Below are 26,870 nucleotides of genomic sequence, written 5' to 3'. Positions count from 1 at the left end.
AAATAGTTTGTTTGTTGTTACCCTTAACATCCTCACCTCGAGGCAGAAGCACAAGCCGGTGCACAGAACCAACCTGGTTGCCTTCATTTCTCACCATAAGATCAACCATGAACATTGCTGTTCAACCTGGCCCAGAGGAACATTCAAGTTGAGGCCAATCTTCTCCTCACTGAATATCCATGTACCTTTTCACTTTCCTCATTCTAATACTCAGATCCATCAGGTAGCAACATAACTGTATACGTTGGCTACAATCCATCTAGGCATCACTGTAGGTCCTTTCAATTACGTCCCTGAAGATATCTTCTTCAACAATAACTCACGTATCACACACAAAACCACCAAATTTCCATTGTTTTTTTTAATGTCCAGTGAGAGGACTTGAATCTTTTCTGTATGTCTGGTGATCAAAACCACACATGGCACTCAAATTTTAAATCTGATCGTTGTTGTGGTTCTGTTTGCCGAGCTGGGAATTTGTGTTGCAGACGTTTCGTCCCCTGTCTAGGTGACATCCTCAGTGCTTGGGAGCCTCCTGTGAAACGCTTCTGTGATCTTTCCTCCGGCATTTGTAGTGGTTTGAATCTGCCGCTTCTGGTTGTCAGTTCCAGCTGTCCATTGCAGTGGTCGGTATGTTGGGTCCAGGTCGATGTGCTTATTGATTGAATCTGTGGATGAGTGCCATGTCTCTAGGAATTCTCTGGCCGTTCTCTGTTTGACTTGTCCTATAATAGTAGTGTTGTCCCAGTTGAATTCATGTTGCTCGTCATCTGCGTGTGTGGCTACTAAGGATAGCTGGTCGTGTCATTTCGTGGCTAGTTGTTGTTCATGGATGCAGATCGTTAGCTGTCTTCCTGTTTGTCCTTTGTCGTGTTTTGTGCAGTCCTTGCGTGGGATTTTGTACACTACATTGGTTTTGCTCATGCTGGGTATCGGGTCTTTCGTTCTGCTGAGTTGTTGCCTGAGAATGGCTGTTGGTTTGTGTGCTGTTATGAGTCCTAGTGGTCGCAGTAGTCTGGTTATCGTTCGGAAATGCTCCTGGTGTATGTCACCTAGACAAGGGACGAAACATCTGCAACACAAATTCCCAGCTTGACGAACAGAACCACAACAACAAGCACCTGAGCTACAAATCTTCTCACAAACTTTGAAAATCTGATTGTTAAGTCTTTGTCAGGTCATGCAAGATCTGACTAAGTGTTCTGAGTAAATTGCCTTCTTCAGATAAGAAGAAAGCTTAAGCCCATTCCCTCTTACTCTTCCTCTTCTTCTTCATCTTCATCTTGGACAGTGTGGTGGCTCAGTGGATTTGATTCCAGCATTGGGTGACTGTATGGAGTTTCCATGTTCTCCCTGTGTCTGCGTGAGTTTCCTTCAGGTGCTGTGGTTTCCTCTGATTTTCCAAAGATATGCAACTTAGGTGGATTGGCCATGGTAAATTTATGGTTACAGGTTTGAGTAGGATGCTCTTTGAAGAATTGGTGCAGATTAAATGGGCTAAATGGCCCCTTTCTGCACTGCAGGGAGTCTATGATTCTAGCTCAAAGAATTGTGCCTCCATCAGCTGCTCCCTCTCCTTCTAACCCTGTTGCTGAAACAGTCACCAATGTTTTCATACTTGCAGAATTTAAAACTATATTTGCGCCACATTTAAAAATTTCAGATCATCCTAGATTTTTTTTTCCCCATAATCCTAGCCTGCAGCAAGTGCCACTTAACAATCAATTCTGACTTTAATGACCTATGTTGGCTCTGAGTCTCTAGGGTTTCATCCCTTTGCTTCATGTTTCACCCTTCCTCAGCTTTTGTAACTTTATCCAGACCAACAATCGCCGACACCTCCATTAAATCTCACCACCACCCAGTTCGTCCTCCACCTCTAGTCTCTCACTCTGGAATCATCTCTTCATTCCCTTCCTCCTTCCTTCTGACCAAAATTTAAATCATTTTTCCTGACATCTGTTTTTCTTTTTTGGCTCAATGTCTGTTTTTGATTTTACTTCTGTGAAGATTATTGGAGTTTTTGAACACCCAAGGCACTTGTACATTATCTGCAAATTGTTGTTGCAGTAGTAATAGTGCATGCATTGTCACAACTCAGGCAGTAATGGATAGAACTCAAGTCAAGTCGTTGAATATTTAGTAGAGACATAGATTAACATTTTGTGCACTTCTTCCAATTTGCTATAGGTTCAATCTGTTCACACATAACTAAGCACAAGATGATTCCCCATTCTAAAACCCACCATTTGAATATCTCCACCTTTTTTAATGTTCAATAAATATTCAGAGGACATATCTGAAGGCTTCCTGATAGCAAAATGATTTCACCCATGTGAAAGGTGGGACCTGTACATGAAGACGGGTTGTACCTGAACTGGAAAGGGACCAATGTCCTGGGTGGAAGGTTTGCTTGAGTTGTTCAGGAGGGTTTAAACTAGTATGGTGGGGGGGGGTGGGGGTGGGGGTGGGGGTGGGGGTGGGGGGGGGGGGGTGCGGGCGGGGGGGGGGGTGGAAATCTGAGCTATATACTTGTGGTGAGAGATAATGGAGATGAGGCAATAGCAAGAGGTAATGCAGCCAATGGGAAGGAATTTCCCGGGAAAGAACTAAGGGATTGGTTAAAGTGTGTTTGCTTTAATGCAAGGAGTATCAGGAATAAAAGTGATGAGTTTAGAGCATGGATCAGTACCTGGTGCAATGATGTTGTGGCCATAACAGAGACGTAGGTTTCTCAGGGGCAGGAATGGTTGCTGGATGTTCCAGGGTTTAGAACATTTAAGAAGAATAGTGAGGGGGGGGGAAAAAGATGAAGGGGTGTAGCACTGCTAATCAGAGAGGGTATCACAGCTAAAGAAGTTACCATTGTCGAGGAGGGTTTGCCTACTGAGTCAGTGTGGGTGCAAATTAGGAACAGTAAGGGAGCAGTCACCTCATTAGGGGTTTACTACAGGCCCCCAATAGCAGCAGGGAGATTGATGAAAGCACAGGTCGGCAGATTTTGGAAAAGTGTGAATGTAGTAAAGTTGTTGTAATGAATGACTTTAACTTTCCCAATATTGATTGGAACCTCCTTCGAGCAGATGGTTTGGAAGGACCTGTTTTTGTAAGGTGTGTTCAGGAGTGTTTCCTAACTCAGTACACTGACAGGCCAACGAGGGGAGAGGCCATTTTGTACTTGGTGTTCGGCAATGAGCCGGGTCAGGTGTCAGACCTTGTGGTGGGAGAGCATTTTGGTGATAGTGACCACAACTGCCTCACATTCTACATAGCTATGGAGAAGGAGAGAAGCAGGCACAATGGGAGGATATTTAATTAGGGAAAAGGAAACTATGATACTATCAGACGTGAGTTGGGAAGCATGGAATGGGAGCAATTGTTCCATGGAAAGGGCACGATAGACATGTGGAGACTGTTTAAGGAACAGTTGTTGCGAGTGATGCACAAATTTGTTCCTCGAGGCAAGCAAGAAGGGTTAAGATTAAGGAACCTTGGATGACGAGAGCAGAGGAGCTTCTTGTCAAAAGAAAGAAGGCAGCTTATGTAAGGTGGAGGAAGCAAGGGTCTTGTTCAGCTCTAGAGGATTACAGGCAGGCGAGGAAGGAGCTCAAAAATGGTCTGAGGAGAGCCAGGAGGGGGGCACGAAAAAGGCTTGGCAGGAAGGATTCGGGAGAATCCAAAGGCATTTTACATGTATGTGAGGAATAAGAGAATGACCAAACAAAGAGTGGGGCCGATCAGGGATAGCATAGGGAATTTGTGTATAGAGTCTGAGGAGGTAGGGAAACCCTAAATGAGCTTTTTGCTTCTGTCTTTATTAAGGAAAAGGACCTTGTAGTGAATGAAACCATTGAGGAGCAGGTAATCATACTGGAACAGATAGAGGTTGAGGAAGCTGATATGCTGAACATTTTGACAAACATTAAGATTGACAAGTCGCCAGGGCCAGACCAGATTTGTCCTCGGCTGCTTTGGGAAGTGATAAATGTGATTGCATCGCCACTTGCGAAGATCTTTGCATCCTCGCTCTCCGCTGGAGTCATACCTGAGGACTGGAGGAAGGCAAATGTAATTCCTCTCTTCAAGAAAGGAAGTAGGGAAATCCCTGGCAATACAGACCAGTCAGTCTCATGTCTGTTGTCTGCAAGGTATTAGAAAGGATTCTGAGGGATAGGATTTATGACCATCTGGAAGAGCATGGCTTGATTTAAAGGCAGTCAGCACAGCTCGGTGAGGGGCAGGTCATGCCTCACAAATCTTATTGAGTTCTTTGAGGATGTTACTAGACGAGTTGATGAGGGTCGAGTGGTGGATGTGGATGGACTTCAGTAAGGCATTTGATAAGGTTCCCCATGGTAGGCTCGGTCAGGAGGAATTGGATACAGGGAAATTTAACTGACTGGATACAGAATTGCTTGTCAACAGAAGACAGCGAGTGGTAGTGGAAGGAAAATATTCTGCCTGGAAATCAATGGTGAGCGGTGTTCCACACGGTTCTGTTCTTGGGCCTCTACTTTTTGTAATTTTTATTAACGACTTGGATGAGGGGATTGAAGGATGGGTTAGCAAGTTTGCAGACGACACAAAGGTTGGAGGTATCGTTGACAGTATAGAGGACTGTTGTAGGCTGCAGCATGACATTGACAGGATGCAGAGATGGGCTGAAAGGTGGCAGATGGAATTCAATCTGGATAAATGCGAGGTAATGCATTTTGGAAGGTTGAATTTGAAAGTTGAGTACAAGATTAAAGTCAGGATTCTTGGCAGTTTGGAGGAACAGCGGGATCTTGGTGTGCAGGTGCATAGATCCCTTAAAATTGCCACCCAAGTGGACAGGGTTGTTAAGAAAGCATATGATGTTTTGGCTTTCATTAACAGGGAGATTGAATTTAAGAGCCGTGAGATCTTATTGCAGCTCTTTAAAACTTTGGTTAGACCGGACTTGGAATACTGTGTCCAGTTCTGATTGCCCTATTATAGTAAAGATGTGGATGCTTTGGAGAGGATTCAGAGGAGGTTTACCAGGATGCAGCCTGGAATGGAGGGCTTATTTTACGAAGAGAGGTTGACTGAGCTTGGACTTTTTTCATTGGAAAAAAGAAGGAAGAGAGGGGCCTAATTGAGGCGTACAGATAATGAGAGGCATAGATAGGGTTGATAGAGACTTTTTCCCAGGGCAGAAATTGTTAACACGAGGGGTCATAGTTTTAAGATGTTTGGCAGAAAGTATAGAGGGGATGTCAGAGCCAGGTTCTTTACACACAGAGTTGAGAGAGCATGGACTGCGTTGCCAGCAGCTGTTGTGGAAGTGAGGTCATTGGGGATATTTAAAAGACTGCTGGACATGCATATGGTCACAGAAATTTGAGGGTTCATACGTTAGGTTTACCTTACATGAGGATCAATAGTCGGCACAACATCGTGGGCTGAACGGCCTGTTCTGTGCTGTACTGTTCTATGTTCTATGTGTTTTTATTTCCTAGCAAACACCAGAAGAGGAACTTTGCAACTTGCTAACAAATATCATCTTCTCTGTCATATGGAGAGGGGTAGAGGGCTCCGAAGACGCAGCGTGGAAAGAGCGAGGGCAAATTTTTTCTGTCCTGACAAAACTTGGGACAGCCTGTGAGCTGGTACGCCCACCTGATGAAATCAAAAGAAGGTTGGTGTCACATCAGAAAACATACAATAAAATGTAAGAAGAAAAAAAGAGAGTAGAATGACACGTTCAAAGGATTACATCTTTGTCAGGTGAAGCAGCTTATCCATTTAATACTCTAGCATGAAGCTTCTTTTTCTATCCCCAGTGGAGAGTGCTGAACAATGTGTGAAGTCCATCTCAATCAGAATATATAGTTGGTGAGGAAGATAAAGAACAAAGTTGTATTTATATTGCAATTTGCATAGTTCTGAGATTCCCAAAGTACTCTGCAGCCTATTGTCAAATAGCAAGTCCAACACGCAAAAACCAAATGAAGGTTTGATGATCTGTTAGTAATATTGATTAAGGCTTGAATATTGACCAGGATTCTGGGAGAAATGAGTTTTCGTACAATGACAGCCTGAGAGTAGAACCCATTGAGCAAGGGTGACACTTCTCGATTATTACTCACCAAACCCTTTTATTTACATCGATTGAAATTGAGCTCTTTGTGTTTAAAGCAGCTTCAAAGTAAAAAGGAATATGGTGGAATTGGAATGGTAGGAAGTGGCAGAATAATTGAGAAGATAGTTGTAGTCAATCATCAAACTTGCATCACTTGTTGCTTTGATTTTGTTATAGGGTTGTTTTTGTTTTTGAATTACAGCCTACTGGAAATGATGTTGGAGTCTGCATTCTCTGACATTAAGGACTCTACGAGCACTGCATTAGCAAGCCATATCCAAAATATCCTGAAGCTGCTCCGACTGCTTCAGGACTTCCTCTTTTCAGAAGGGCAAAACAATCAAGTGCTATGGAGTGAAAAGGTAATCAGTGGACGGGGATGGGTGGGTGGAGGGAGTCAATTGAGCTGGAAGAGGTGCACTGGTGGGTGGTCGAGTTCTTAAACCTTCCAGACCAAAATGCCCCAAGTTCCATTACTACCCTTGATAAGTCAACTTAGATTGGCTGTATGGCATGTGAAATGAAATGTAGTAATTATCATTACTGTGTCAATATCCAAGTGGGACTCTCAACATATAAGCTGTAGCACCTCAATAAGGCCCAACACCATGCAGTTGGGGAAGGAAAGTATTCAAACTTTACCAGTGCTACCTTCATCATGGGTATAAATATTTTTTTTTAAAACTAGCACAGTTCAGAATATAGCGGACCTTGATTCCTCTTTCATTCTTGCTCTCTCACCTTTCTTGTCAAATAAGTGTCATTTGATATTGAGTCTAGATTAGAATAGTGCTGGAAAGGCACAGCAGTTCAGGCAGCATCCGAGGAGCAGTAAAATCGACATTTCGGGCAAAAGCCCTTCATTGAGAATTTCTGATGAAGGGCTTTGGCCTGAAACGTCCATTTTACTGCTCCTCGGATGCTGCCTGAACGGCTGTGCTTTTCCAGCACTATTCTAATCTAGACTCTGGTTTCCAGCATTTGCAGTCATTGTTTTTACCTCATTTGATATTGAGTCAAGACAGGAGAGGGCTCGTCTGTAATGCCTCCACCATTCAAAATAATCTCTTACAATTGTGAATATTATAATAGGGGAATTGCTGTGTTAATGTATTGTGATGTAAGGTGTGTGACTTGTTTAAATATCTTTTAATATTGAGAGTGGATTTTGAACTAGTGACACGTAGGTGTTGGTCTGTGCATATGAGGAATATTAATTGTTAACTTATGGAGCCATGGTTTTTATTTTGTGGGTGGCATGGTGGCTTAGTGAATAGCACTGCTGCCTCACAGCGCCAGAGACCTGGGTTCAGTTCCTGCCTCAGGCGACTCTCTGTGTGGAGTTTGCACATTTTCCCCGTGTCTGCATGGGTTTCCTCTGGGTGCTTCGGTTTCCTCCCACAGTCCAAAAATGTGCAGGTTAGGTGAATTGGCCAAGTTAAATAGCTCGTAGTGTGAGGTGAAGGGGTAAATGTAGGGGAACGGGTCTGGTGGGTTGCGCTTCGGCGGGTCGGTGTGGACTTGTTGGGCCAAAGGGCCTGTTTTTCCACACTAATCTAGTCTAATCTAATCTAATTTCAAGACAGCATGAGAGAGAGAGACACTTCCTGGAGTGGTCATCAGAACTTGTTTGCAGACTAAATATTGATGTGCATCAGATTTGCTTTCAGCCAGAAGGATTAGAGTTTTTTTAAGCTTAGGGAAACACTCAGCTTGCAAAGATTTTGATTTCAGTTTGTAGGAGTCTTGAAATTAGATGTAAAAAAAACGCTTCCTGTTGAAGAAAGGAGATAGTAGAGAAGAGTTATGATGTAGGTTACCTCAGTGTAAGGTTTTTTAGTTTGAAAGTTCGAGCAGACGTATTTGGTTAGAACTAAATGGATTATATGAAACTGAGCTTAGTTGTTGAATATTCGAGAACAGATTATCAGATTCTTGAGCAGGAACAGAAAGCAAAAGTCAAATCTATAGTTGTGATTGAAAAGGGAATTCTCTCTGGTGTTTGAATAATGTAAAGGGATGTTGTTGGGACGGATGGAATATTGTACATTTACTGTGTTTCAAACGTTTTCCGTTTGTGTTGTACCTAGCATCAGGGACCCCAGTTCGATTCAGGCCTCAGGAGACTGCAAACTCTACACAGGCAGACGCATTCTTCCCGTGTCTGCATGGATTTCCTCCGGGTGCTCCAGTTTCCTCCTATAATCCAAAGGTGTGCAGATTCAGTGAATTGGCCGTGTTAAATTGCCCATAGTGTTCAGGGATGTGTAGATTAGGTGCATTAGTCAGGGGTACATGTAGAGTAATAGGGTAGGGGCATGGGTCTGGGTGGGATACTCTTCGGAGGGTCGGTGTGGACTTGCTGGGCTAAAGGGCCTGTTTGCCCACTGTAGGGATTCTGTGATTCTTAGCAGCTTGATCTATTCTATTTTATCTCTTACTTTTGTGTAATAAGCTTCTGTTTTATAGTTAAAGTCAGATCAGTAACATTGCATGTCTTTTTTTCAGTGAATGACCACATTGTTAAATAAAAAAATGTTCTATCAAGGCAGATTTCGGTCTAGGATCTTGTTCAGTAGAAGCATCAGTAATAACAGCAAAAATAATCATTTATTTAACAACCTTCCTGATTTCAGATTCTTGAAGGTGTAATTAACTTATTGGACAAGCTTGCTGTTTGGTACCATTCAGACAATGAGATGTCAGATCTGAAGGAAATGGCTCAGATTGGCCTCAGGATTATCCTGGGCTACATTGTACAGGAAGACATTCAGGTTTGTAAATATTTTACTTGTGAGTAACAGCATAACTGAGGTTTCAGTCCCAGACAAGTCCCACCTCTCAATTTCTTTGTCAACCTCATCTCCTAGACTCTTCTCAACCCCCGAAATGGAAGAGTAGTTGTCTCTGACTCCCCTTCTGATTGTAATTCAACCATGATGTTGTGATGCACACAAGATGAGAAATTTTAAACTGAAGACATTCTGGGGAATCAAAGATTTATACAGAGAAGAAGAAAGTAATTCAACTGGTTGTGTCTGAGCTGGATGTTACGATGTCTTGTTCAACAACTTCAGCCCTGATTTTATTTTTTCTCATCAAAATATATCTAATTTCTACTTGAAAATTACTATTGAATTTGTTTACATCACATTTCAGATAATACTTTCCAAATTTTGTCATCTTGCTTAATAAAAAAAGGCTCTTTATCGCCCCTCTGGTTCCTTTGCGGATTATCGGAAGTCTCTGATTGCCAAGCAAGTGGAAACTCTTTGTCCTCATTAATTAATTCTATCTAAACATGTCATTGTTAAATCTCCCCTAAACCTTCTCCATTCTAGGGAGTTCAATTGCAGCTTTCTCATCTCTCCACAAAACTGATATCCATCTTATAAAGTCATAGAGATGTACAGCATGGAAACAGACCCTTCGGTCCAACTCGTCCAGACTACCAGGTATCCCAACCCAATCTAGTCCCACCTGCCTGCACTCAGCCCATATCCCTCCAAACCTTTCCTATTCATATAACCATTCAGATGCCTTTTAAATGTTGCAATTGTACTAGCCCCCACCACTTCCTCTGGCAGCTTATTCCATATACGTACCACCCTCTGCGTGAAAAAGTTGCCCCAAGGTCTCTTTTATATCTTTCCCCTCTCACCCTAAACCTATGACCTCTAGTTCTGAACTTCCCCAGGGAAAAGACGTTGTCTATTTACCCCATTCATGCCCCTCATGATTTTGTAAACTTCTGTAAAGTCACCCCTCAGCCTCCAATGCTCCAGGGAAAAAACAGTGAAACCTTCACAGGAGGCTCCCAAGCACTGAGGATGTCATCTAGACAGGGGACAAAACGTCTGCAACACAGATTCCCAGCTCGGCGAACAGAACCACAACCCGAGCTACAAATCTTCTCACAAACTTTGTCCATTACACCTCCAATATTGGTGTCATCTGCAAACTTACTAATTATACCTCTTATGCTCGCATCCAAATTATTTATATAAATGATGAAAAGTAGTGGGTGGACCCATAACCGACTCTTGTGGCACTCCACTGGTCACAGGCCTCCAGGCTGAAAAACAACCCTCCACCACCCCCTCTGTCTTCTACCTTCTGTATCCAAATGGCTAGTTGTCCCTATATTCATTAAGATCTAACCTTGCTGACCAGTCTCCCATGGGGAACGTTGTTGAATGCCTTATGGAAGTCCATATAGATCACATCTACCGCTCTGCCCTCATCAATCCTCTTTGTTACTTCTTCAAAAAAATTCAATCAAGTTTGTGAGGCATGATTTCCCACGCACAAAGCCATGTTGTCTATCCCTCCTCAGTCCTTGTCTTTCCAAATATGATATATATACTAAACATAAAAATAGAAAATGTTGGTAGTACTCAGATAGTCAAACAAAATTCTGATAAAAAGTGACTGATCTGATACACCAATTGTTTTCCCTTCTGTCAGTGCTGCCAGATCTGCATTTTTTTGTTTTCCTTCCAGATTTCCAGTATCCAAAGTATTTGTCTCCACTGTGGCTGTTGTAAATATCCTTTGCCCCCATTCAAGGTCTTAACATCCTTTCGAAAATATATTGCCCACATTGGACAGCTGGTCCCAGAAAGGTTTCTAAGAAAGTGAGGACTGCAGACACTGGAGATAGGAGTCAAAACGTGTGCTGCTGGAAAACCACAGCTGGTCAGGTGGCATCCGAGGAGCAGGAGAGACGACATTTTGAACACCAGCTCTTCATTCCTGATGAAGAACTCATGCTCAAAACACCAACTCTCCTGGTCTTTGGCTGCTGCCTGACCAGCAGTGCTTTTCCAGCACCATGGGCAACATATCTTTGAAAGAATGTTAAGACCTTGAATGGGGGCCGAGGATATTTACAACAGGCACACTGGAGATTGGAAATCTGGAAGGAAAACAGAAAATGCTGGAAATATGCTCTTCCAGCACCACACTTTTTGACCCATAAAGGTTTAGTACAAAGTCCTTGCTTTGTAATGTGTACCTTACACATAAAGTTAAGGATCCCATATATGTAATCAATAATCTTTTAAATTTATTCAACTACCTTGAAAAATGCACATATGTGACTCGCCAGGTCTCTCTGTTCCCACAGCTCCTTTAAATGCAATTTTTCATGCTGCCTCTCTACATTCTTCTTTTCCAAATGCATCACTTGTTTGTGTAGGCATGATGAGACTGTACCTCTTACAAATGTATATATGGATTGAAAAGGGGCAAAAAGGTTCATATGAACGATGCCATACTGCAAATTCTTAACTATAAAGACCAAGCATTTTCGAGCTCTTTTCTGTCCAGAATAGGGGCAAATAAGATTAATCTAATAAAATCTTGGAAAATATAACCTGGTTGAAAATTGTTGACATGAAGGGCAAGTCCAAACATTGAATTCTTAATGTACAAGTGAGTGATTCTCTTTAGGATAAGAGTGAAGGGAGGTAGTATAAAACATATGTAAACCAAATGCAGGAACAGCAAGACCAGAGGGTTCACAGGCATAGTCGTGTTGTTGTTGGACTAATAAACCTGGAGACTCAGGTAATGCTGTAGAGACTTGTGTTGAATTCCCAGAATGGTGGGATTCAATAAAATAAAATCTGAAATGGAAGAAGTCTAATGACCAAGAAACAATTGTCATGAATTTAACCTAGTTCACTAATCCAGTGCAGACAAGGAAATTTGGTGTCCTCATCTGGTCTGACTCCAAATCAGTAGTGATATGGCTAACCCTTAATTTCCCTCTGAAATACCTAGCAAGAAGGGCTACACAGATGACAGCAGCGCTACAGTCTGAGCTGGTTGAGTCTTAAAGACGTAGCTGCAGGACTGGGTCTTCAGCAGGTGGCAAGGGAGTCAACAAGAGGGTAAATTCATCCACACCAAACTACAGTTCTGTCAAGCATGAAAGAGAGTGCAGCAACTCAATGTGACAGGTCACCACCATCTTCTCATTAAGATTAAGAATGGGCAGTAAATGCTGGCCAAGACATCAACACCCTCATCTCATGAATGAGTGGAAGTAAACCAATCTTTGAAGGTAGTAAGATAAGGTGATAAGTCAAACAAAAAAGTTGTTAACGAGTTCAAGAAATATTTTAGGACCATTACCTTTGCTCTCATCACTTTGTCTGACTTCAAGTATACATATGCGGTAATGATGACGCTTTTTGATGAATCAGATTGTCTTCATTTAACATGTAGAAGAACGCGAGTGAATATACCTTTTGCCATGAGAGAACGAGCAGTTAGCCACATAAAACCTCTGTCCTTGCCGGTGGAAGATATCTTTTAAATATAGCCTCAGCTCCCCACTACTACTTAGTGCTCGTTAATTTGTTAGCCACATAGGAAAATGTTTTGTCTGCTTAGGATGCTGTCAATGTATTCAACTTTTTGTTCCTCAACTCCCCTCAGGTGTGTGCAATGGCCTGTGTGAAGCTTCATAGCCTCCTCCAGACCATGCCAATACGGAAGGAGGAGGCTTGCTTTCTGCTGGGAAAACTGGATGTTCCTCTTACGAGATCCATCAAGGGTAAGACTGAGATCTTCTCTTACCTGATGCCCATTGTCCGCACTCTTATGGACCAGTGTTACCAATTGCTTGAGCTGCAATACCAACTGCCATCCCTGCCGCCCACCAATGGCAGCCCGACCTTCTTTGAGGATTTCCAGCATTTCTGTGTCACCTCTGAATGGAGACTCTTCATGGAAAAACAGGTACGCATTTTACTTATCTAAGTGCAATGTGATATATCTACATATTTTTTATGAATGGCATCGTTTTATGTGACTGATTTTCTGAGATGGTTATCAAAGAAGTCAATTACACTAGTCTTATTTTCATTTATAATCTAAATTTTCACACCTCAAAATGAGAGATTCCTCATGGACATCAGTCATATTTTTTTCTACAATCTTTCAAAGCTTATCTTAGTGTTAACTGAAAAATTTCAACTTGATTTATTTTGTTTTTTTTATCCAATTTGATACTTTTGACACAATTCGTGACACTTCACCTAGGTTACTTACTTTAAGAAAAATAAATTCGTCCAGACTCCATCTACAGACTTATTTTCCCTTCTCCTCCTCTTCTGTTCATTCCTCATGTCTTCCCAGGCAACTTTCTGGTCCTTGCTTTCCCACTATTTTCTGTTCAATTCATTGCTTTACTAGACTGATATCCTAGCTTTTCCTCAGTGATTTTCTCTCTGCTAAAATCTGATTGATCTTCTCAAGCTGTCAATCACTCAGTTCTTTTTTTTTGCCTTTGCCTTTGTTTCCACACTTACTGTACACCATGATGTCTACTCTCGTTCTCTATTTCTGTCCTGGGATCTCCATGCTCAATTTGTTTTTATGCTTATTCTGTGAACTCCTTTGACCTGGTCATCTTGTATCTCCAGGTTTTCTTCCCTTGATCAACTATGTACTTTGCCCCGTGATTATCTTCTGTTGGCGTTACCTCTTAAGCCTATTGTATTGCTACATATTAAATCAAACCTTATTCTATTTTATTTTATCTTGTCTCATCACATCATTTTGATATTATGATTTTGAAGCCTATGTTATCTTCCCATATTTTATTGTGACTTATTTTCTTTCATTCTTATTAATGTGTTTTCTTTGGTGTAGTTTACTTCTAGTAGACATAACTGTGTATATGTTTTACAGGTTCTGAAAGCTATGACTCAGTACGAGCATGACACATTTGCCAGAAGTCACAATCAAATGTCTAGCTTCTGGAATTCCTGCTATGACTCTCTAATGAGCAGCTCGCTACGTCGGGAGCATGAGCGTGGGGAGAGTCGTTCCAAGTTTGAGGTAGCTGATGCACTTGCCTTCTTTTGACACACCCTATACAGTTTAAACTATTGATGGGCTCCACCAGTTATTTAATGTCTTTTCTCTCAGATCCTGCGCGGTCTTCATTATCTTGGGCTTCACCCTAGCCTCCTAATCTACACCAGAGCCCTATCATACTCGAACCGATTATGAATTTACTCCCACCCACTTACTCTCCTAATTAGAAGTATTGATTCTTTCAAATACCCACTACATAGACTTACTTCAGAAATGAGTGTTTTGAAGAAGGATATATAAAAAGTTGAGACATGATATGTATGGCGTCTTTGAGAAGAAAAGTTGACTTTGAATCCAAGGGTTCCCTCAACTGTCTGACAGTTGTATTTTCCTTTAGTCAAGTCTAGGTGTGTTTTAATCAGTAGTGATTGACAGTTCTGATCAGCCATTAGTCCATCATTTTTGTGGAGAAGCCACCATGTCGTTCAGGGTGAATTGAATGAACAGTGTCCTTTTGCATTTAGGAAATTGTATATTAATAGGTTTGAGATTCATTCCATGATTCTGGTAACTAAATCATTCCGATCAACCAGAGATTTTGCAGCCAAACTAGTCTGAAATTTTGGTGTTTTTCTTGAAAAATACTTGGGTGTTTTTTGAGCATTTGTTCTTCCCATAAGCATTTGTTCTTTTTGCCAAATACTTGAGATTTTTTTTCCCTTCTTTAGCTGCTCTAAGTAGATGATAATAAACCTTATCCATGAACTGCTAATGTCCTTGTGGCAGTAGTAATGCTAGGAAGAGAATATTAAAATTTTGACCTGAAGATGTTGAAAGGACGGTTGTGTATTAGCTAAAAACAATTTCAAACACTGTGGGAGAATGAGCAGAGCTGACACGAATGTGATGAGCTAAATTGCTGCCTCCTGTGCTGTAACCATATTGTGATTTTACGAGATGCCGAAAGGTTCAGTGGATAATATATGACAGCATATGCGGAGCAGCATTAAGCACCTGAAAAGGAGGTGTCGACCGATTGGCAAAACACAAGAATACATGCTTGCCACACCATACCATTGAAGCAACATATAACGGATAGAGCAAAGCAATCACATAAACACAGATCGGAAACAACTGCCGCATCCAATTGTGAATGGTGATGGACAACTTCAGCAACTAACTGGAGGAGGCGATTCCATAGACATTCCATCCTTGATGGAATGTAAAGCAACAAAGTACATAATGCAAAAGGTTGGAGCACTTGCCACCATCTTCAACCAGAAGTCTCAAATGGATAATAAAAGCTAAATACTTTGGATGCTGGAAATTTGAAACAAGCAGAGAAAATGCTGGAGAAACTTAACAGATCTGGTCGTATATGTGGAGAAAGAAACAGTTAATGTTTTGAGTCCAATATGACCCATATCCAGCACTGAAAAGGGTTGCACTATGGTGATTTTTATACTTTTGACACAGTGCAAAAGACAAAATGGCTGATGGTGGGGTGAGAGGGAACTAGGGATGCCAAATAGGGGTAAATTAAGGTGTGGTTTTCATGACCAAGAGCAAAGTTGACAAGACACAAATATCGCAAGTCGATTCTGAGGGGAAAGGAAGATGTAGAAAACAACGAAAGCCAGGCATCGTGAGGTCAGGCTCTGAAGCAATGGAATTCAACATTGAGTCCTAGAGATTGTAAAGTGCTGAAGCAAAAATGAGGTAGTGTTCCTCGAGTTTGTGTTGTGCTTTTAGAATATTGAAACAGGCCCAGGCCGGAAATGGCAGCAAGACAGTATTTTGAAATGGCAAACAACTGGAAGGTCAGGATTATTCCTACAGCTCGAAGGAGCTGTTCTGAAAAGTAGTCACCCAGTCTGCATTTGGTCTCTCCAATGTAAAGAAGTCTGCTTTGTGAACAGCAAATACAAGAGCCAAAACTGAATGAGTACAAGTAAAATTCACTTCACCTGGAGAGTGTGTTTGGACTCCAGGACAGGGAATAGGGAGGAAATGGATGGGCAAGTTTTCCAAATTGCACCATTGATAAGTATCATGAGGGAGTGAGGAAGTGCTAGATGTAATGGAGAAGTTGACTAGTGAGGCATGGAGGGAACAGTGCTGCAGAAGGCAAACCATCCCCCATCACAGTGGTCTGAAGGCTATCTGATTCTTCCTTGAAGATAGACCGATTTTTAATTAATAAAGGAATCAACGCTTGATGGGCTGAGTCGCCTACCTCTGCTCATAGGTCTCATAGTCTTATGATGTAAAAACTTGCTTATTTTTATTTTTATTCTTATCCATGAATTCCATTAGTACCTTCTTAATATTCTGCTTAGAAATAACAGGCCTTGTTAAGGAAATGCAATGATATCTCAACTGCATAAATTGCAAATTTACAGATCTCCAAAAGACATTCACTTTATCATCCTCAATATCTAACTTCATTCGGGGTTTTTTTTATTGAAATCTTGCTTAATAATAAAGGTATTTCACTGGTTACTATATCAGTATCTACAAGGAGATTAATCCTTGCTATCTTGCACAGAATCTTTACTCTTTTTACTGATTTCAAAGTGTTAACCTCACTTACTTTTGATGTACACCCACTTGAATGAATTGGTGACTACAACTAAAGTTATTGATGGCCAATACAGTATTTTCTGATACATCTGTATCGTCGTCCTCCTCTTCTGTACATTTCATGTCGCATGTCGGCTCCAGAAACCCTGCTCTTTTGGGCGATTAAATTTTGTTTTCTGAAGAAATAACAAAGTGGATTAATGAGGGCGGCGTGGTAGACATGATCTATATGGACTTTAAGGCGTGTGACAAGGTTCCCCCTGGGAGACTGGTTAGCAAAGTTAGATCTCATGGAATACAGAGACAACAAGCCATTTGGATACAGAACTAGCTCAAAGGTAAACATCAGAGGGTGGTAGTGGAGGGTTGTTTTTCAGACTGGAAGCCTGTGACCAGTGGTGTGCTACAAGGATTGGTTATGGGTCCACTACTTTTGGTCTTTTATAAATGAGTTGGATGTGAATGTAGAGGTATAGTTAGTAAGTTTGCAGATGACACCAAAATTGGAGGTGTAGTGGACAGTGAAGAAAGGTTACTTTGGATTACAATGGTATTTTGATCAGATGGGCTTATGGGCTGAGGATTGGCAGATGGAGTTTAATTTAGATAAATGTGAGATGCAGCATTTTGGGAAAGCAAATCTTAGCAGGACTTATACACTTAATCGTAAGGTCCGAGGGAGTGGTGCTGAACAAAGAGACCTTGGAGTGCAGGTTCATAACTCCTTGAAAGTGGAGTCGCAGGTAGATAGGATAGTAAGGTGGCGTTTGGTCTGCTTTCCTTTATTGATCAGAGTATTGAGTACAGGAGTTGGGAGGTCATGTTGCGGCTGTACAGGACATTGGTTAGGCCACTTTTGGAATATTGCGTGCAATTCTGGTCTCCTTCCAATTGGAAAGATGTTGTGAAAAGATTTGTGAAGGATATTGAAAGGGTTCAGAAAGGATTTACAAGGATGTTGCCAGGGTTGGAGAATTTGAGCAATAGGGAGAGGCAGAGTCGGCTGGAGCTGTTTTCCCTGGAGTGTCGGAGTTGAGGGGTGACCTTATAGAGGTTTATAAAATCATGAGGGGCATGGATAGGATAAATAGGCAAGGTCTGTTCCCTTGGGTGAGGAAGTCCAGAATTACAGGGCACAGGTTTAGGATGAGAGGGCAAAGATAGAAAAGAGACATAAAGGGCAACTTTTTCACGCAGAGGGTAGTGCTTGTATGGAATGAGCTGCCAGAGGAAGTGATGGAGGCTAGTACAATTGCAACATTTAAAAGACATCTGGATGGGTATATGAATAGGAAAGGTTTGGAGGAATATGGTCTGGGTGCTGGCAGGTGGGCTAAATTGGGTTGGGATATCTGGTTGGAATGGATGAGTTGGACCGAAGGGTCTGTTTCCATCTCTATAACTCTAAATGCATAATGATAGATTGAGTGACATCTGAAGTATCCATTAACTACACCTTGGTTATCCCTAAGTTCATTTTATTCAACTCCAATTCAAACCTTATGTGTGAAAGTGCACCTAAGTCTCCAGACTTCACTTTTAGGCAATTATCCTCTGCTACCAATGTTCAATGACCTCCAAGTATATTTGTGAAGGTTAGAATGCTTTGGAGACTGTCTATTACTTGCCTCACAGCATTGATCTCTGCTCTATACAATTGCTCTACAGCTGGCTGGCTCCTCTTACCACTTACTGAGCTGTTTCATTCAATTAATCTGTTCAGACATGTCTAGCACGTTTCTCTGGCAGGTGAAATCGGAACTGGCCCAGAGAGAGAGGGACGCAGCCCGTTTTCCATAAAAGCCTTACACATCTCAGTACCCTGTTGCCAACTTCAAAATCCAAATTGATAAGAAAACAGCCCATGAGAACACTGATGTATTGGGACACCGATCTGGGGAAGGTGGGACTTAAACTTGGACCTCCTGGATCAGAGGAAGGGACACTACCACTGCACCACCAGAACCCTCCAAGCCATCTCAGCTTTTTTTTGGATATATTCTAATTAACCTCATCACAGTTGCTATTTCACACTCCGAAAGCAGGTGGGACTTGAAACTAGGCTTCCTAGCCTAGAGGCAAGGACACCACTACTATGACACAAGGTCCCCAAGCAATCTGTTTTTTTTTTAATATCCACAAGTGCTCTTACACACAACTTAAAAGTATTTATCCAATCTTCCATGGTATTTTTCATCTATTAACCACACTAATAAATTGCCTGTATTTTCCAATTGATTTGTTTACATGCAAGTCCCATTAAGGGTAATGCGGAGCATCGAAGTTGAGAGAGAGATCAGAGATGAGGTGCAGGCTAAAGCAAAATGGACGTGATTTAATGAACTAATCCGTACCATGCACCTGTTTACCTTACTGCCTCCAACTACTAGGAATTTAATATCCATCGAGAGAAGCTATTAAATACTGAGTAGCATGCTATGTTTGAGGTCTGAGGGAAAGGAAAGGGTTTATTGGGCAAGATGGTGTGCTCCTTTTATTAAAAATGATGTAGAGTTAATGAAAATATTAATATTGTTCCATCTTCCTCAAGGAGTTGATGCTGGAGCCATACATGAAGCGTGTGAGGTTTGAGAATGCTCGATACAGCAATCTCCTCAAACAGATCAATAGTCATCACAACGCAGTGCTTCGGCAGTGGCAATCATTAAGACGTCTCTTTACTTGCCCACGTGGGGCCTGGGCCGAATGGTAGGTGACAGCTTTTTTAAAAAAATCAACAATTCCCTATTGAGTTTGGACATTATTGAAAAAATTGTTTGTTTTTCCCAGCAATCCAAAAGCTTAGCAGTCCCTTTTCCTGATACCTGACCTTTTAAAGGCTTAATATTCATTGTGTTCATCCAGGTCTCAAGAATTACTGGACTAATACTATAACCACAAGGGGATAGTAATTTCAATCAACCTGTTGCAATATCTTATGTTGGGGCAGGTGAGATTTGAATCCTAATCTTCTGAACCAGACACTACAACCACATCACAAGGGCCCTGCCATTTAGATGGCTTGGTGCACTGGAACTAACCTTTTCTAGCTCTTACTGATAGAATTAAAGTCCTTCCATGTTTGCTGGTTATTACAGATAATGGCACTAAATTGGCGATCTTAGTCACTAACTCAGTGGTGTAGGTAACTGATAAATTGTTACATTGGCCTGAAGGCTTTTGGGCTGAGACTTATTGGAATTGGGAGAAAGATTTACATTGATTTGTTCATTCTGCAAGTGAACCGGATTGCTTGGTGGTTTAAAATCATGTCATTCTCTAACATTAATATCTCTTGCATTGCTGTGCATCCTTGGTTAATATTAAAATCACATCAGCATATGATATCAAGACATCCCGAGTGATTTGCGTATCATGAAGTTCTTTTGAATTTACTGCTGTAATGGAGGGAACTGAAAAGCCAAGAAGGCTGCACATGTCAATGAGAAGCAACATCAAATTTATTTTACGTGTTGGTAGAGGGGAAATTATTGACCACAACAATAGATGAACTCCTTGTTTCTCATTGAATATCGCCACACCATCTTTTATATCCATCCGAGACAGCAGACAGCACCTTGTTTTGACTTTTCATCTAAAAGGCAACACTTTCTACAGTGCAATATTTGCTCAGTCCTGCTGTGGAGTATCAGCCTGTATTCACATGATTCACATGAGTTGGAACATTTCTGCGTTCAAGCTTTAACTCTCAACCATTTGACTTGGCTGTCATGGATGAATGATAATCTAAAGTATTTATTTAATCCTAAAGTAGCAAAATTACAGTTTACTCTGCATTTAATTTAATGTTACCATAGTCCTACCAGACCATAAGGCTGCTCTTTAATTAGAGAGAGAGACGGACATTTGGTGGTGATTCAACCTGAAGTCACCATGCCTCAGGCTGGGCGAGAGATTTTGAAGTAGAGTTCATGGTAACCCCAGTAAGTGTGGGAATTGAACTGTCACTGTTAGTGTCATTTTGCATCACAAACCAGCCATCCATTCAACAGTGCTAACACGGCCCTGACAGGGAGTATCAATCAGTGAGAATCTGCATTGGAAAGGTTGGCATCAAGGTTAGTGCTTTCAGCTCCAATGATATTTCTGATTTCTTGACAATTGTTTTGGGATGATATACATATAGGCTACTGTTTCCCACAGCTGACTCAACTTCTTCTTACTCTATAGCAATCTGACTGAAACTAAATGGAAGCTATCAAGTGTGGAGACCTACTCAAGGATGAGGCTCAAATTGGTTCCAAACTACAATTTCAGCACGCATGCAGAAGCTAGTGCCTTACGAGATAATCTTGGTAAACAAAATATGTATTTATCTTTAGCCTAGTGTTAAAGAAAAAGAGAAACTTTCATTTTACAAAACTGTTCAAAATCTTAGTATCTCCAAATAGATTTAAATCAATTAGAAAAGTTGTGTTTCTAATGTAGGAAACTCTGCCAATTTTAATCAGCTTAGTCCCAACCTTTAAGAGTGTGTTCAGACCACAAAATTGTTCGAGCTGTTTATCCTCATTATTCCTCCTCTTCCTGATCCGCTGGGGTTTCTTCAGAATAGAGAAAGGAATAATTTCAACCATGAAGCTATCAGACAGTCGTTTCATTCATCTGTAATGAACAGAAACCTGCTGTAATTATAGCTTGTGTTTGAATGTGATTTTTATTCAACACCGCTGTGCTCGGCTCTTTGTTGTCCACTGAAATGACCATCCAAACCGGTCATTATTTCAAACTGCAGCAAAGATTTCTAATGACATGTAAGAGCACCTTTGTCATATACACTATTGCAGTTTAAGAAAGCCCAGCATCTCCCTGAGGACAACTGGGAATGAGTGAGAAACACCCGGCTGTGTCAGAAATGCCCATAAACGAGAACTAATCCAAACAAATAATCTATTTTAATCGGTGCATGTTACAAGCATGTAACAGCAGAAAGGATCCAAAGCCGACTAATACTTGGTTTTTCATAGGTACCGATCACATGAGAAGCCCACCGGATGCTTTACCACTCGCAGTTGCAAAGGAAGCAAAAGTAAATGAGTTGGAAGATGATCAGCTTGGAGATGAAGATCTTGTTTTCCTTAATAGCCAGTAAGTATTTGGTCAATGCAACAACCAGTATTTAAAGATGGTTCTGGATTAGTGGTGCTGGAAAAGCACAGCAGCTCAGGCAGCATTCGAGGAGCAGTAAAATCGACGTTTCAGGCAAAAACTCTTCATCGGGAATACAGGCAGAGAGCCTGCAGGGTGGAGAGATAAATGAGTGGAGGGTGGGGGTGGGGAGAAAGTAGCATAGAGTACAAATAGGTGAGTGGGTGTGGGGATGAAGGTGATAGGTCAGGGAGGAGGTTGAAGTGGATAGATGGAAAAGAAGATAGGCAGGTAGGACAAGTCATGGGGACAGTGCTGAGTTGAAAGTTTGGAACTGGAGTGAGGTGGGGGAAGGGGAAATGAGGAAACTGGTGAAGTCCACATTGATGCCCTGGGGTTGAAGTGTTCTGAGGCGGAAGATGAGGCGTTCTTCCTCCAGGTGTCGGGTGGTGAGGGAACGGCGGTGAAGGAGGCCCAAGACCTCCATGTCCTCGGCAGAGTGGGAGGGGAATTTGAAATGTTGAGCGACAGAGTGGTGTGCTTGATTGGTGCAGATGTCCCAGAGATGTTCCCCAAAGCGCTCTGCGAGGAGTTGTCCAGTCTCCCCAATGTAGAGGAGACTGCATCGGGTGCAACGATATTTAAAGATGACTTAGCCAAGTGCTAGCCCCTAGTTTCTGTCCGCAATGATGCGGTGATTGGTAACAACAGCATGCCACTATTACTAGTTGTAATATACAGTGTACTTTGAACAATTAAAGTATTTAGCAGATTCTCATGGTGACTTTTGAATTATCTAATTTGTAGTGTGAGCATAGAAATGGAAGATGCAATTATAAAAGTAACCCAGCTGAAGTTGGGAAAAACCTTTTTCTTCTCAAACAGAAGCAGGTAGAATAGTCAATGCCTGTTATCTAACAAAAAAACAGAACAAGCTGAAATCTGATTAAGACCAAAATGAATCAAACATTGTGGAAGTTGATGCCTCCAAAGTAATTTCATAAAATTAAAAGTAGGACACGATTTACATTTTGAATTTTCTGTTCTCAGAACTTCCGACGATATTTAACAACCCAATGAGACATTGTGGTCAATATTGTATTGCAGGAAAGGTGACAGCTAATTAGACAAGGCCCAGATTCTTTTCTGTTCGTTCATGAAATATGGGCATTGCTGGCTGGGTCAGCATTTACTTCCCGTCCCTAATTCAGGCTTGAACTGACGCCTTATTAGGGCCACTTTAGAGGGCAATTAAGAATCAAACACATTTGCTGTGGGTCTGAAGTCACATGTAGGCCAGATGTCTGCCTCAGCTTCTAAATTTAAATTGCCATTTCACTGCTGTTATTGTTTTGTGTTGGACAGGCACAGTGGTTAGCACTTCTCCCTCACAGTGCCAGGGACCCAGGTTTGATTCCAGCCTTGGATGAGTGTCTGTGCGGAGTTTGCATATTCTTGCCATATCTGCATGGGTTTCTGTTGGGTGCCCTGATCTCCACCCACAGTCCCAAGTTGGGTAGATTAGTGATACTAAAATTGCCCTGTCATGTCCAGAGATGTGTAGATTAGGTAGGTTAGGCATGGTAAATGTAGGGTTACAGGGGTAGATTGGGGGACTGGGTCTGAGTGGGATGCCCTTCAGAGGGTCAGTGTGACTCAATGGGCCAAATGTCCTCTTTCCTCCCTGTTAGGATTCTGTGATTTTATATCACTTCACATAATGTTGATGCATTTTCATACCAATGTATCCAGTGTTGTTGAGTTCCAGTCTCGAAACATCTGTCATGCATGGTATTCTTTTGCACAGCCAACATCAAAAGAGTGCAAAATCTAAATGCAATTGATATAATCTAACCTTGGCACCAGGCTGCTTGTGACCTATGCATACTGGAGACATTTAACATTTGCAAATGTTAAATTATTTGCAAATGAAATGGATTAGTTTATTAGTTCTTGTTCACTGAGCAATCCTTTTTGCAGAGTTGAATCTGAGGAGCCCAGTCAGAAGGAGAAATTGGTGATCTCAGAGGAGTGTGAGTTGATCACAACTGTTGCAGTGATCCCTGGGCGCCTGGAAATCACCACACAGCATATGTATTTCTATGATGGCAGCATTGAAAAAGAAGAGACAGAGGAAGGTGAGATTCCTGAAACTCCTTTGCTGCATTGTTACTGTTCTAACAGGGCCTTTGTGTCTCAAGCTGGCAATTTAATGAAGTAATGCTGCACCTGAACCAAGCTTTTAGTAAGGAGGCAATTTGACATAGCTGCATAAGCCCATTCCACCATTCAATTCAATCTAAACTGATCAGGACCTTAACCAAATCTCAATATCATTTTCAACCTTGATTCTTGATTGATTGAACCCTTCAATCTTCTAAACTCAAAGAAATACCAGCCCAAAGTCTGCATCTTATCCTCCGTAAGTAACCATTTAAAGCCATGGTCAAATTCTCATAAACCAATGCTGTACACCCTTTAAGCCTTACCCCATCTGTGAGCGTTGTGTTCAAAACTGAATATAGTCCTCCAGATGGAGACTGGCTCAGACATTGCACAACTGAAGCAATACTTCCTCCCTCTGGCTTTTCAAGCCCTTGTGTAAAGACCAATATCCCATTTGCTTTTTTGTTCACTTTTTGGAACTGCCACAGGTTTTAGTAATTTGAATACTCAACTCCATTTCCTCATTTGCAGTTTCTAGTTCCTCACTATGAAGAAAATGTTCCAGTTTATCTTTCTTAAATCTAAACCTCATGATGTAACTCTTCCCAAACTAAATTCCATCTGTTAGATTTTTGCTCATTATGTCTATCTTCCTTTGTTCAGATCCACACAGTGCAGCTCCAACAACACTGAAGAAGCTTAGGCAACATCCAGAGCAAAGTAGCCGGCTTTAGATCCACAAACTCCCTCCACCACTGACTGTCAGTAGCAGCAGTGTATTATTATCTAAAAGATACAGAAATTCTCCAAGGCACCTTGGACAACACCTTTCAAATACACAGCCACTTCCATCTAGAACGACAAGAACAGCAGATGAATGGGAACTTGCAAATTCCCCTCTAAGCTACTTGCCATCCAAACCTGGAAATATGTTGCTGTTTCCTCATCACAAATCTTGAAACTCCCTCCCTAATGGCCTTGTGAGTCTACCTACAGCAAATGGACTACATATTTGAAGAAGGCATCTGACCACTACCTTCTCAAAGGCAATTAAGGATGGGCAATAAAAATTGGCCCACCTAGAAATGTCCACATCCAGTGAATGAATAAAAAAGAAAATATGACATGATTCCCAACTTAGTGTCACCTGCAAACTTGGATAAACAACTGTCTCATCACTGATATATGGCTGAGGATTTAGTATAGGTTCCAGAGAAAACCACTTATCCCATGCCACTAATCAGAATGCATCCCATTGCCATTGTTGTTTATATCCTATTACCAAACTACAAGTTTACATTTAATTTTACTAAATAATCTCTCATATGGAACTTTGTAAAATGCCTGATATCCATAATGATGATATGCATAGAAATTCACATTTCCATTATGTCACTGGCCTCCCCAGAAATTGCGCTGGATAAATCAGACATGACCTACTCTTCACAAGTCTCTATACATTTCTTTTAATCAGGTGATGCTTGTTAAAATATTCAGTCTCTCTGTTAATGGATTCTAGTAACTTCCCCAGTATAGTCAATTAGTAACACTCTCACCTCTGAGTCAGAAGCTGCTAGGCTCAATTCCGTGAAAGTATTTATTTCTTTTATTAAATTGCTCTCCATAGTGTTTTCTCACTTCCTCCTTTCTTAACTTATAAATGTAATTTCAATATTTTCCAATCCAAACCAGCAACTCCTAAGTCCGGAGAGTCAAACTCAGCACTGCTGATTGAGTTTTCTGTAAATTAGGAACAATAAGGAGCAGAGGGGTATGTTTGTATTGGAGTACAGGAATGCTAATATTTAAAGTGTTTAAACTCATTGTTGAATTTATCTTTTCAGGAAATTATTGAATTTAATCCCAAATTTAAAGACCTATTCACTGAGCATGGTTTGATAGGCAACAATTAAATATTTCCATCTGTTAGAACTTTGTCACGTTTCTGATCTCCTGTTTAAATCAGCCACCTAGCAAAAGAAAAGGACTTGCAATTATATTTATGTAAAATCTGTCATGACCTTAGGATTTCTCAGAACAGTTCGCTGCCAGTGTAGAACTGTGTCATTTTCTTCATTCATTCATGGGATGTAGGCATCGCTAGCTGGGCCAGCACTTACTGCTCATCTCTAATTTACAGAAGGCAGTTAAGAGTCACTGTTGTATTGCAGGAAATGCAGCAACCAATGTAAAGTAAGTTCCTCAAAGCCATAATGTGTAGAATTCACTACGGGCAGAATTAGGCCAGAGCACCAACAACTTGCGTTGAAAAGGAACCTTATAGCAAACTGTCCCAAATATTTGATTACAATTAGGAATCGTAGTCAGATAATGAGTCACATGAATAAATATTAGCACAAGTGACCAAATACTTAGTAAAAGCAGCTTAAAAGGATGAGAAAGGAAAATAGAGAGGTTTAGAAAAGGAATTGCTGATTTTGAACCTTGACTCCTGGGAGTGGGACAGTGAAAATTAGGTTTGGGTAAGTACCAGAATTGGAGGAGTACAGAAATCATAGCTGGCTGTCAAGTTAGGGCAGGCACCAGTTTTATGGATGATTCAAAGTTTACAAAAAATGGTAGGTGGGAATGTACCCAGGTTGATGACTCTGCTGTTTTTCATAATAGTGTCTTTATTTAAGTCACCTTAAGAGGGCAGACTGAAATCTCTGATGGTGCAAGCCTTCATTATGAACTGCAGTATGAAAGTGGATTATGTGCCTAGTTCTCTGGAATGGGACATAATCACACAACTGTCCAAGTCATATGTCAGACTATTAAATGAGCTACAGCAGGTATTGTAACAACTTGCATTTATACATCACCTTTAATATTGCATAACACCCAAAATTTTTCCAGCAAAAAGATTTGATGCTGTGCCACATGATAGAATGATAAGGCAGATGACCAAAAGTTTGGTTAAAGAGGTCAGTTTTGAGGGTTGAGCAGATTTCACAACATGGGAAAACATTACTAACACTCCTGGTTCCTGAACATTCGGCAGAAAATGTGCATCAATTGCTACCAAGTTATGATGGATTGAGAATCAGTTTTGGTGTCCCTACAATGTCAT

At 41.2% G+C, this 26,870-nt stretch overlaps 1 protein-coding gene across 3 annotated transcripts in view; it reads left to right on the top strand.

Annotated features, from left to right (window-relative positions):
• Window positions 1–26,870, top strand: part of nbeal2 (neurobeachin-like 2) — a 246,023-nt gene that overhangs the window by 170,314 nt on the left and 48,839 nt on the right. For all 3 annotated transcript variants that reach the window (XM_060823728.1, XM_060823731.1, XM_060823729.1), the window contains exons 28-36: window positions 5,484–5,662; window positions 6,309–6,468; window positions 8,743–8,880; window positions 12,554–12,856; window positions 13,811–13,960; window positions 19,074–19,231; window positions 20,714–20,838; window positions 21,511–21,631; window positions 23,612–23,769. In XM_060823728.1, the coding sequence (XP_060679711.1) occupies window positions 5,484–5,662; window positions 6,309–6,468; window positions 8,743–8,880; window positions 12,554–12,856; window positions 13,811–13,960; window positions 19,074–19,231; window positions 20,714–20,838; window positions 21,511–21,631; window positions 23,612–23,769 (1,492 nt within the window). The remainder of the gene's footprint in view (window positions 1–5,483; window positions 5,663–6,308; window positions 6,469–8,742; window positions 8,881–12,553; window positions 12,857–13,810; window positions 13,961–19,073; window positions 19,232–20,713; window positions 20,839–21,510; window positions 21,632–23,611; window positions 23,770–26,870) is intronic.

The sequence above is a fragment of the Hemiscyllium ocellatum genome, chromosome 4, assembly GCF_020745735.1.
Source record: "Hemiscyllium ocellatum isolate sHemOce1 chromosome 4, sHemOce1.pat.X.cur, whole genome shotgun sequence".
Classification (NCBI taxonomy): domain Eukaryota; kingdom Metazoa; phylum Chordata; class Chondrichthyes; order Orectolobiformes; family Hemiscylliidae; genus Hemiscyllium; species Hemiscyllium ocellatum.
This window is presented reverse-complemented; position numbering and strand designations above follow the sequence as displayed.